The sequence below is a fragment of the Lampris incognitus genome, chromosome 1 (genome assembly GCF_029633865.1).
Source record: "Lampris incognitus isolate fLamInc1 chromosome 1, fLamInc1.hap2, whole genome shotgun sequence".
NCBI classification, from domain to species: domain Eukaryota; kingdom Metazoa; phylum Chordata; class Actinopteri; order Lampriformes; family Lampridae; genus Lampris; species Lampris incognitus.
This window is the reverse complement of record NC_079211.1, coordinates 120,307,340-120,320,564: the sequence shown is the minus strand read 5'-3', so window position 1 is coordinate 120,320,564 and position 13,225 is coordinate 120,307,340. Positions and strand designations below refer to the sequence as shown.

Here is a 13,225-nt window from a genome sequence, read left to right as displayed (position 1 = left end):
GGACACGCAACGTAAAGGCTGACATCCTGTCTCGGCTACACCCGAAGGAAGGCGCGTTTGAAGAGCCTGAACCCATCCTCCCTGCGGCTAGAGTGGTCGGTGTGGTCACTTTTGGTCTTGAGTCGGCTGTTCGCACTGCCCAACGTGCTCAACCCGCTCCGAGTAACGTGCCACCCCGTCGCCTCTTCGTCCCAGATGCTGTTCGGTCTCGAGTTCTTCAGTGGGGTCATAGCAGTCGTTTCTCCTGTCACCCAGGAGTTAGTCGTACCCAGTCGTTCATCGCTCGGCGCTTCTGGTGGCCAACTATGCGGGAGGATGTCAAGAGCTTTGTAGCGGCCTGCACTGTTTGCGCCCGCAGCAAGGCCTCTCACCAGGCGCCATCCGGTCTGTTGCAGCCACTCCCTATTCCTAGCCGCCCCTGGTCTCACGTGGCTTTGGATTTCGTTTCCGGACTACCACCTTCTCGGGGAAACACTGGTTCTCACCGTCATAGACCGTTTCAGCAAGGGCGTCCATCTGATAGCCCTTCCCAAACTTCCTTCGGCTGCTGAGACCGCGGACCTCTTGATGCAACATGTCTTCCGGCTTCATGGCCTGCCATCAGATGTAGTCTCCGATAGAGGTCCTCAGTTCACCTCACAAGTGTGGCGTGCATTTTGTAAAGGCATCGGAGCCACAGTAAGTCTGTCTTCGGGCTACCACCCCCAAACAAATGGTCAGACCGAGAGGGCAAACCAGAGCATGGAGACAGCGTTGCGTTGTGTATGTAACAGCAAGCCCTCCACCTGGAGTGACTACCTACCGTGGGTAGAGTACGCCACCAATTCCCTGGTCAGCTCTGCATCTGGACTTTCTCCATTCGAGGCATCCCTGGGGTATCAACCTCCCCTGTTCGACCCACAGCAGGATGAAGTGGCCGTTCCCTCCGTACAGCTCCACTTGCGACGCTGTCAGCGTGTCTGGAGGACCATCCGGACAGCACTGCTCAAGGCTGGGGAGCGCGCTCGCAGAGGGGCTGACCGGCGACGTACCCCTGCGCCGGAGTACAAGAAGGGACAGAGGGTCTGGCTGTCCACGAAGGACGTTCCCCTCCAGACAACCGACAAGAAACTCTCGACCGCTTCATTGGTCCTTTTGAAGTCCAGAAAGTCCTGAGCCCGGCAGCTGTTCGGCTGAAGCTGCCTTCCTCCATGCACATTCATCCTGTCTTCCACGTCTCTCGAGTTAAGCCCGTCTCCAGCAGTCCTCTTATGCCCCCGGTTCCTGAGCCTCCGCCTCCGGAATTTGTAGATGGTCATCCTCAATGGAAGGTCCGCCGGCTGCTTAAAGTCCGGCGCTGCGGCCGCGGGTTCCAGTATCTCGCGGACTGGGCAGGTTATGGACCTGAGGAGCGCAGCTGGATTTCGCGGAAGCTCATTATGGATCCCTCTCTCCTCGCCGACTTCTACCGTGCCCACCCGGGGGCGCCAGGTCAGTCGCCAGGTGGCTCCCGTAGAGGGGGGGGGGGTACTGTTACGTCTCGCCGCTCCACACCCGCTCTGCAGTGTAACCTTGGCCAAGGCTCAACGTCTCCCCGCTCCACACCCGCTCTGCAGTGTAAGCGTACCCGGAGCTCTGCCAACTCCACCTGATGCCTGTTTCCTCGTTACCCCTCCACTCACCTGTTGGCAATCACCTCCCTATATCTGGCTGTGTCACTCTCAGCTTGTTGCCAGTTCGTGCCGTTCCCTGGGAGAGTACTTGTGCTTGTCCTGCTCATCGAAGTTTGTTTACTTACCTGGATCTTCCCTGGAGATTTCTCTGTTGGACCTTCCTCGTTGCTCCCCTTCCCCTGTGCGCTGCTTTCCGTTTACGAAGAGGATTTCTTCACTCCAGCGTTGCTGTGATTTTCCGTTCTCCTTTGGTATCCTCCTGTTTACCCCCCCCCCTCCTGCCTGGATTAAGGGCCGACTCCACTGTTCCCGGATTAAAGGGCGACTCCACGGTTCCCGGTTTAAAGGTGGACTTCGCGTTTCCTGGTGAAAGTGGACTTCCTGAGTTTTCGCTTCAATAAATTAGCCTGTTGGTCCCGCTATATTGTGCCTTCTGTGTTTGTGCTCTTGGGGTCGGGTGCAAACCCTAACAAAATGCCTTCCATGCTATTTTCTCTGGCCCCACTAGCAGATCTTCTAACTCCCTGCCATTGATGACCTGCCTGATTGGTGGACCAACAAAAATGCCTTCCTTAATCTTGGCATCAGTTATTCTTGGAAACATCTGTCTCAAGTAGTGAAATCCTTCACCTTCTTTGTTTATTGCGTTCACAAAATGTTTCATCAATCCGAGTTTTATATGAAGAGGACACAGAAATATCTTTGTTGGGCCGACAAGTGGTTTATGCACCACACCTTTCTGCCCTGGAATGAAATGCTTACGGAGTGGCCAGTTCTTTTTAATGTAATGTGACTCCTTCGCACGGCTATCCCATTCACAAAGGAAACAGTACTTTGTATATCCAAGCTACACTGAAAGGATTTGTGTTATGAATTGTGTTATTACAAATATTTTTGCAATTTCATTTTCAAAAAAAAATTCTTGTACATAGTTATTTATTGTTTTCATACTGTGATTTATTTGTTAATTAAAAGCTTTATTGATAAAGTATGCCTAGTCATTCATTTTCGTTCAGGGATATTAAAATGACAGTGGTTTGGGTTTGGGGGGGGGACTGTAAGATGTCGCTTAGGGCCCAAAAATGTTCAGAAACAGCCCTGGTTTAAAGCAACAGGCTACAGTTGAAGTATATGGTGGGTACAACCATGCAGCATCCCTGCAGACTGCTCTGACTGAATCCTCCCTCAACTGTCACGCCCCATGAATCATGGGCCACACTAGAAAGAAAACAGTCAACATCAGCTATGGTAATCCAACAAAACAGAACATATTTACGAGAATTAGAAAATGATTTGAAAGTAATCAGAAAATATCCTTCAGAGCAGTATCAAATGTTGAGTAAAAATACACTGGACATACACCAAAATCCCACACGTGGGTGTGTGTATGCATGTGCGCGCGCACACACACACACACACACACACACACACACACACACACACACACACACACAGAAAGTACATTCACACAAACCTATTATATAGTTGTGTGCAGCAGGTTACAAGTTCTGTGCCATTGGCTATAGTATTGTTGAAAAATGTGTTGAGGAAATTCTGGCACTGAAGATCTGGGATGTACAGCACACCTAAAGGTTCACAGAATGATGATTTCAACCTAAGAACTGCAAAGTGTACATATTATCCTTTGGCACTGTGAAAGTGTACATAGTATTATCCTTTGACAATGTGAAATGATATGCATAAATGTTTCCACCAAGCTCCGCTCTCATAGACAGGGCAACACATTCTCTCTCACGGATCCACCCACAGTGGGGTCTTTTTAAACCAGGATTTCTCATAGGACAAATCCTGGTTAAAAAGAAATGTGACTTATACAACACTGCCCTGCCTGAATTCAAGAGCTCCCCCCTACCACTAGGTAAGGGGGAGCATTGATGCTTGGCTGGTATAGTAGTTATTTTGGCTACTGTTATCTCTGAGGTATTTGACGCCTATGTACTAATTTGATGTGATAAGCTCTTTACCATACCCACTGTCTAATCTCTAGTTTTATGTTGTTGTTGTTTTTTTACCCAGGGCTCTATGACATCCAGATGTTGGTGCTGCATTATTTATTTTTTTGAAAGGTTTTCTCTGAGTTTTTTCCTCCTACTATTATTCCATCCATAAAGTCTATCCATCTCCTCTGAGAACACTGCAGTTCTAAATTCCCTTAACTCCATTGCTTTACCAGAACTTCCATCATGTCATATCATATCTATGAAGACCTTCACCTGTTCTCTCGACATTATTCCAACTAAACTCTTCAAAGAAGTTGGCACCATTGGCCCCAACATCCTTTCAATTGTCAATAGCTCCCTGGAAATAAGTTGTGTTCCCCAATCTTTCAAACATACAGTTGTCCAGCCACTTTTAATAAAACAGGATATAGATCCTTTAGTCTTCAATAATTACAGACCAATCTCCAAACTCGCCTTTTTTTCCCAAAATCCTTGAAAAAGTAATGTTTAACCAATTGTTGTCCCCCCTGGCTCAAAACTGCATTTTTGAAAAATTCCAATCTGGTTTCAGCGCTCTTCACAGTGCTGAATCTACATTACTGATAATAAGTAATGACCTCCTTATAGCTGCTGACTCAGGTAACTGCTCCGTCCTCTTCCTCCTAGATCTAACTGTAACCTTTGACACAGTAGATCATTCTATTCTCATTCACAAATTAAACTAATGGGTGGGGGTCTCTGGTTCTGCCTTAAACTGGTTTTCTTCACATTTATCCAACAGATCTTTCAGTATCTCTATGTAACTCATCTACTTCCTCGGCTCCCATCTCCCATGGTATCCCCTAAGGTTCCATACTTGGCCCAATCCTCTTCTCCATCTATTTGCTTTCGCTAGGCCACATTATTAAAAAACATAACATATCTTTTCACGGTTATGCAGATGACACACAGATCTACCTAGAGCCTAATAAATACAAAACTGACCTCAATAACTGTGTTCAAGACATCAAATCCTGGATGGCTGTGAACTTTTTTCAGCTCAATGAGGATAAAATTGAAGTTATTTTATTTGGACCACAGCATTTGACCAACATTATTCCTCCTCAACTTGGCTCACTGGTGCCCTCTGTTAAATCACATGTAAAAAACGTCGGAGTCGTATTCAATTCAGGATTAAAGTTTGACAAATGAATCAGGTAGTAAAATTAAGCTTCATGCAGCCCTGCTCCTTCTCCAAACTCGGACCGATTCTTTGTAATTCTGACCTGGAGAAAGTCATCCATGCCTTCATATCATTAGTGCAACTCGTTATAATTTAGTATCACTCAAGTTTTGTTTATCCCGCCTTCAACTAGTTCAGAATGCAGCAGCATGAGTTTTAACAAGGTCAAAAAAGAGGGAGCACGTTACTTCCATTCTTGTCTCCCTACACTGGCCGACTGTTAGCTACAGGATTGTTTTTAAAATCCTGATTATTGTCTACAAAGTGGTTAATGGTCTCGCCCCCTCTTACATTACAGAACTGCTGTCTCCGTGTCACACTGTGAGAGAACTGAGATCATATGTCCAAAGACTTGTGTCTGTCCCAAGATCCAGGACTAAGTGTTATGGGGGCGGGGGCATTCCAAGACGGCGGAGTGAGCGGTCGAACATTATGCAGGCTCTGAGACCCAATTCCTTTAAAGACCTTCAAATCGTCTAAAACCTACAGTCAAACGATAAAAAATACAGTTGGCATCATGCACTAAATCTCTGTATCAAGTTTCAACTTATCTTAAATTCCTAAATTGAACGATATGGCCGGAGCTAGCAAAGATCACGGCTACTCGTTGGCCGCTCTTCAGTTAAAGTGTGACGATGTGGACATCACTCTGCTGGAACAAGAGACACAACTTCATAGACAACATACCCTGCTGAAAAGCCTGAAACCGAAGAAAATGAAGCAATCTTCTGTTCAGGAGGAAGAAATCTCCAACAGTTTCCTTTTCAACGCCATTCAGAACCTCACTCGTAAATTTGACAACCAAAGTAAACATTTCCAAACCTTTGAGCAGCAGTTGAAGGAGAATACTGAGGAGGTCATCAAAATCAAAGAATTTGTTGACACGAATACGAAAGCTTTGAAAGGTGTAACTGAAGACAGGAACAAGCTGAAGAAACAGGTGGTTTCCTGACAGAAAGAGAATGCAGCACTACATGAATTGTGTGTGGAGCATGCAAGGTTCAAGTGGAGATGGTCATTACGGCTTAACGGCATCCCTGAGAGAGGGAGAGAGCATCAGAGAAGAAGTGATTAAGATCCTGACCCAGGTTGTCCCCCTCTCAGCCGAGCAACTGCATAGCACGGTGGATACTGTGCACAGACTGGGGCAGAAGATGAAAACCGACAGGCCCAGGCAGATCATCATACAGTTTTCCATGAGGGCTGTCTGCGATCAAGTTTGGAAAATGTTCAAAAATGCCACGATGTGATACGAGAGGAAAATCCGCTTCAGGGTGGACTTCTGCAAAGAGGACCGAGAAGCTCATGCTTGTCTTTGGCCAAAGGTGGAAGAGGCGAGGAAAAGGGGCTTTAAAGCTTATCTGCAGGATGGTCATGCTGTCATCGACGGTCGCTGTGTGGTCGGCTGACAAAGTGCATTGTTTTTTCTCTCCTTGTCACCCACTGTTGGAGGTGTGCTGTGTCTGTTAAATAAATAATGTAGCTTATGTTGCCAAGTTTACATGACAAGGGGGACTAATATGAATGGCTTTTTTACGCTAAGTGTACGTTACCCTTTTTTTCTCTCTATTCACAACGGACTGGCTCGTCTCAAGCCTGTTTTTTTTTCGTTTTTTTTCTATAGCCTACTATGGGGCTCAAATAGTGTTTGGCTGTTGGTTGATTCTACCAAGATTCTGTAAAGTTATTGTTTATTTTTATCCTGCATTGAGTTAGCAAACACATTCAAGTTATACTTGTATTTCCTACAAGAAACACACTACTGATACTGATGTCAGTTTTTGTAAATCCCAATGGGGCTGCGGTGACATATTTCTCTCCCACAGTACTTCACATTCAGCAGGTGTGGCTATTTTGCTGAATCGTCTGGACGGCAAGGTTGTAGATCATAAGAGCAATATTGAAGGCCACTGGCTTATGGTTATGTATCTATACATTGCTAATGTGGTAAATGACTATTCTAGCTGCAAATGTCTGGTTTTTGGTGCAATATCTACATAGGTGTATAGAGGCCCATTTCAAGCAACTATCACTCCAGTGTTCTAATGGTACAATGTGTTTGCTCATTGGCTCAGAAGGCTAATTGATGATTAGAAAACCCTTTGCAATCATGTTCACACATCTGAAAACAGTTTAGCTCGTTACAGAAGCTACAAAACTGACCTTCCTTTGAGCAGATTGAGTTTCTGGAGCATCACATTTGTGGGGTCAATTAAACGCTCAAAATGGCCAGAAAAAGAGAACTTTCATCTGAAACTCGACAGTCTATTCTTGTTCTTAGAAATGAAGGCTATTCCATGCGAGAAATTGCTAAGAAACTGAAGATTTCCTACACCGGTGTGTACTACTCCCTTCAGAGGACAGCACAAACAGGCTCTAACCAGAGTAGAAAAAGAAGTGGGAGGCCGCGTTGCACAACTGAGCAAGAAGATAAGTACATTAGAGTCTCTAGTTTGAGAAACAGACGCCTCACAGGTCCCCAACTGGCATCTTCATTAAATAGTACCCGCAAAACACCAGTGTCAACATCTACAGTGAAGAGGCGGCTGCGGGATTCTGGGCTTCAGGGCAGAGTGGCAAAGAAAAAGCCATATCTGAGACTGACCAATAAAAGAAAAAGATTAAGATGGGCAAAAGAACACAGACATTGGACAGAGGAAGACTGGAAAAAAGTGTTGTGGACGGATGAATCCAAGTTTGAGGTGTTTGGATCACAAAGAAGAACGTTTGTGAGACGCAGAACAAATGAAAAGATGCTGGAAGAATGCCTGACGCCATCTGTTAAGCATGGTGGAGGTAATGTGATGGTCTAGGGTTGCTTTGGTGCTGGTAAGGTGGGAGATTTGTACAGGGTAAAAGGGATTCTGAATAAGGAAGGCTATCACTCCATTTTGCAATGCCATGCCATACCCAGTGGACAGCGCTTGATTGGAGCCAATTTCATCCTACAACAGGACAATGACCCTAAACACACCTCCAAATTGTGCAAGAACTATTTAGAGCAGAAGCAGGCAGCTGGTATTCTATCGGTTATGGAGTGGCCAGCGCAGTCACCAGATCTGAACCCCATTGAGCTGTTGTGGGAGCAGCTTGACCGTATGGTACGCAAGAAGTGCCCATCCAACCAATCCAACTTGTGGGAGCTGCTTCTGGAAGCGTGGGGTGCAATTTCTCCAGATTACCTCAACAAATTAACAGCTAGAGTGCCAAAGGTCTGCAATGCTGTAATTGCTGCAAATGGAGGATTCTTTGACGAAAGCAAAGTTTGATGTAAAAAAAATCTTATTTCAAATACAAATCATTATTTCTAACCTTGTCAATGTCTTGACTCTATTTTCTATTCATTTCACAACATATGGTGGTGAATAAGTGTGACTTTTCATGGAAAACACAAAATTGTTTGGGTGATCCCAAACTTTTGAACGGTAGTGTATATGGTTTTAATAATCGGGCCAAAAATAAGAGGTTGGTTTATATTTTAGGTACCATGATTAATGATTGGAAGAATGTATTCTCAGCAAAGCTATTGTCACAGGTGACTTTAATGTGGTCCCAGACGAATGGCAAGACAGAGTTCCTACTCAATTCAGCACTCACTCTTTTAATCCCTTGATATCTGATTTTTCCAAATCACTTGATCTTGTTGATATATGGCACAAATTTAATCCAGGAAAAAACAATACACATGGAGTAACAACACAGGACAAGACTCAATGCTCTTGATTAGATTTTTTATTAATAACCATCAATTTAGTCAAACTCTCCTCTGACTGTGATATCTGTCCTTTTCCCCTTACTGACCATTGTGTTATCACTCTCTCTGTTTCGACCAATGACAGTTCACCACAACCTAAGATGTTCCACTGGAAATTCAACAGCAATTTACTGAAAAGCAATTCTTTTTGTAACAGGATCTTATCCTTGATCAGTGGGGTCAAATTACAGGGTGACGTATCCCCTATGAATAAATGGGAGTGGTTCAAATACAATGTTCGGAAAGTTGGTATTCAGGAAGGTAAAAAAATTGGCCTATTTAAGAAGGAATCAACAATTAGACATTATATCTGAAATTAATCACCTGTGTAGCCTAACTCATCTGAATGATGAGAATAATCTTAAACTCCTTCAATTGCAGTTGAACACGGAAAAGGCAAAAGGTGCATTCAAGATGGATTGAGGATGGTGAAAAGAATTCAGCATATTTTTTTAATTTGGAAAAACAGACAGGCTAAAAAAGCTATAAACAAACTCTATGGGAATAATTATTTGTGTGTCAATCAGGATACGACTGATGATCGTGTATTTATATTTCATAAGACCCTTTATAGTTCTAAGTACTTGAGGCTGATTTTTTCCTGGGTTTGCTAAAAGACTGGATTCCTAAAATAGATGAGGATTTTAAAGGTCTAACAGAAGCTGAAATGTCTATAACAGAATTGGACACTGCCATTTCACAGATGCCTACTGGAACGTCTGAGGGCCCAGATGGCCTCACAACAGAATTTTACCAACTCTTTTGATCTGAAATTAGAGGACTGATTCATGATGCTTTCAATGAGTGTATAGATAATTCTATTTTGTCACCAACTATGAAACAATGTATAATTACGCTTATACCAGAACCAAACAAAAAAAGGTTATCTTTGGACATTTGGAGGCCTATTAAACTTTGCGGAGATTACAAGCTTTTAGCACATGTTTACGCCAATAGACTTAAAAAGGTCTAAGTAAGTTAATTGATGAAACACAGTCCGCATTTATCAAAGGTAGATATAGTCCCAATCATACTAGATTAGTTTTAGATTTGCTTGACTACAATTCATTGATCCCACATGATAGTTTAATTTTATTCTTAGATTTTTTTAAAGCTTTTGATACTGTGGAACACCCCTTATTTAAAGCCTTGGAAATGTTTGGGTTTGGTACTAACTTTTGCAGTGGTATTCAAATGCTCTACAATGATATAAACAGTAGTGCATCTCTCAGCCATGGTTTTTCAGCAAGGTTCCCTATTAAACGGGGATTTAGACAGGGGTGTCTGATTAAATCAAATCAAACTGAATGTTGTGGACATATCTGGAAAAGATGTAGAGTTTACACTGCGGGAAGGATTTGCATAAACTCAAACTGGGCCTGTGTGTAGAATAGATAATTTTGTCAATGTGAAGCGCTTTGGGTGTCTAGAAAAGCACTATATAAATGCAATGATTATTATTATTGTTATTATTAAATTAATTTTATTTGTATAGCCCAATCTCATAAATTACAAATTTGCCTCAGTAGGCTTAACAACTACACAACATCCTGTCCTTAGACCCTCTCATCGGATAAGGAACAACCCCCCCCCAAAAAAAACAACCTTTAACAGGGAGAAAAAATAGGAAGAAACCTCAGGGAGAGCAACAGAGGAGGGATATCTCTCCCAAGCAGACAGCGTACAATAGATGTGTTTACGCAAGCACTACTTTTTGGGAAAATGTTATTTACCCACAATTTTTCACCACACTCTTTTGTGCAACAACACGGTTATTATCATTAATAGAAAATCCATGTTTAAGGTTGATTGGTATGACAAAGGTTTATTGTTTGTTTATGATTTATAGACTCCTAATGGTCACTTGTTATCTTTTGAAGAATTTACCAGAAAGTATAAAATTACTATTACAAGTAAAGGTTACGAGAAAATCTGCAAAGCAATTCTCATTCCCTTACTTTGATTGATACAACACAGTATGCAGTTTTATTTGATTTCACCTTCTTTGCCTTCTCTAACAGTTGGTGATGTAAATTTGATGGATAAAAAAATGTAATAACAAAACAGTCTGGTTTTTAAACAGAGACATTTTGGGGACTTCAACTCATGCTCTGTATGTGATAATGTAGATGTCCCCCTTAGGAGGGAGTCCTTTTCTTTTTATCTGTCATGTCCTGGTTCTCCTAAAGTCAAAGAAATCCATTTTAAAATAATATCAGCGATATACCCTGTTAATGATTTTCTACATAAGAGATTTAAATTTGAAGTGGATCCTTGCATCTTCTGAGGCTGAAACCATTGACCATTTATTTTTTAATTGTTCTTATCCCAATCTGTTTTGGTCTGAGATCCATAATTGGTTGTCTTTAAAATTAGTAAACTTACCTTCATTTACATACATTGTTATAATCTACTTCATGGACAATCTAGATGCAAACATCTCAGATACTATTAATCTTGTGATTCTTTTGGATAAATATCATTTACATACTTGTAAGTGGAAAGGCAGCCCTCCCTCTTTTACCATGTTTTATGTACATTTGCAAATTACATCAAATCATTGAAATGTTTGAAAAAAAACTAATAGAAACGGCAAAAAAAATTGGTTCTATATCGCGGTCCTTGCTTTTTTCTAATTTCTCTTAACCTGCTCCTTTGTGCTCTCCATCTGTTTACCTAATTGTTTATTTTTTATTTTTTTTGTGTTTGAATTTGATGTGACATTGTTGCCACCATTTTACCATTGTCTGAACTTTGTTTCTTTTTGTACATTTTCTCCCTATATTGTTTTGTATATTTCCTTGTATTCAATTAAAAAAAAGTGTTATGGGGATGGGGCCTTCTCTGTTGCTGCCCCAAAACTATGGAATTGTCTTCCTCCCACTGTCACATTCTCCCCCACTATTGACATTTTCAAGAGTCATCTTTAAAACTCACTTTTACTCATTAGCTTTTAACTGTGCCTAACTTAACCAGCTCAGGTATTTCCCCTGAAATCTCTGTAGACCTGTGTTGTCATTATGGGCTCTGTGTCCATGGGCCTTTATTATTATTATTATTATTATTATTATTATTATTATTATTACTATCATCACTCTGATATTATTCTTGTGTTTGTTTCTGTTTTTTTTTGTTTTTCTCTGTGTGTGCTGTAAAGCACTTTGGATCAGCTGCGTTGTATGTAAAGTGGTATACAAATAAATTTGAGTTGAACTGAGTTTTCACCATCAGGATCGAGGTACTAAGGATAGAGGGTGTTGTCCATTGTCATCTCTGCTGTATCTACTCATTTCTTATTTTGTGAATGCAAGAAAGTCCCGAGAATGTAACTGTGATTTGGGGCTATACAAATAAATGTTACATGGCTTGACAAGTACTGCCAATGTACAATAGAAGTTACAGAAAGTGTGTTTAGATTCATAATCTAATCTTATTTTATGAGGTAAATAGGTAAATATATGTTTAATATGTTGGATCCTATGATGATTGGATGTTATTACACTTGTGCTTTGAGGTTATGTTAAATTAGAAATGGTTGCGATAACTGACACTAGTGATTTGCATTTTGCCTCAAAGAGAGGGGGATGTGATGACTGGCTGTGGTTACACGTTCTGCCCACTAGGGCGTACTAGCTGTTAGTACTTACCGGAGAGATCTAGGTGAAGTACATAGGAGTAGACGAAGAAGACACACTAAGAATGCACATGGATGTAACTGAATGAGTTGTTTAATAAATGAGTTAAGAGTGGAATAAAACAAGCCTCATCCTTCAAAACCCGAACGTAACATGGTACCAGGAGTAAACTGAGCAAGACGACATGGGTTTGAAACCACCGGAAAGTTTGAGAAGTGGCGAACCTTCAAACAGCAGTTCAACCTGTACGTCGCGGCCATGGGACTGGAGACGAAGCCGGATGCTAGGAAGGTAGCGGTACTGCTAACAATAGCGGGGCCACAGGCCATAGAAGTATTTAACACGTTCGTGTTTTACAACCCGGGTGATAGTGAGAAGCTGGATGTAGTGCTTGGTAAATTAGACGCTCACTGTTCTCCAAAGAAGAACGAGACATACGAGAGATATGTGTTTCGGTCTGGTACGCAGCGTTAGCATGAGCCCTTTGATAGCTTTCTAACGGGCTTGCGGCTGAAAGCGCAGTCACGCAACTTCGCGACGCTGAGAGACTCCATAATCAGAGACCAGATCGTTTTTGGCGTGGAGGACAAAAAGGTCAGAGAAAGGCTACTACGGGAATCGGAGCTGACGCTGGAGGCAGCCATCAAGATCTGCCAGGCGAGTGAGCTGTCCCAAAAGCGAGTGAAAACGTTCAGCGAGATGGCGGCAGGCACTGCGCACGTTGGCGACAGTGCAGCGGCGGTTGGTGCGGTGTCGTGTCAGAGGAGACGGCGTTCGCACACCCGGCCTGCACAGCGGACGGAGGATGTGATGGTCGACGGCAAGCGCTGCGGCTCGCGGCACAAGCCAAGACAGTGCCCAGCCTTTGGTGAGCATTGCTCAAATTGCCAAGGGATGAACCACTTTGCTAAACAGCGCTTCTCTAAAAGGAAAGAGGGGAAGAAAGGAAGATCTGTAAACTTAGTGGCGGATCCTGACCTCAGTGACACGTTTTGGTTTTT

The 13,225-nt window shown here is 42.7% G+C and overlaps 1 protein-coding gene across 1 annotated transcript in view; it reads right to left on the bottom strand.

Moving 5' to 3' along the window:
- Window positions 1-2,755: 2,755 nt before the first annotated feature.
- Window positions 2,756-13,225, bottom strand: part of LOC130111941 (solute carrier family 28 member 3-like) — a 31,094-nt gene continuing 20,624 nt past the window's right edge. Inside the window, 4 exon segments of the mRNA XM_056279246.1 lie at window positions 2,756-2,870; window positions 3,127-3,238; window positions 12,449-12,527; window positions 12,725-12,874. Coding sequence (XP_056135221.1) covers window positions 2,756-2,870; window positions 3,127-3,238; window positions 12,449-12,527; window positions 12,725-12,874 — 456 coding nt within the window.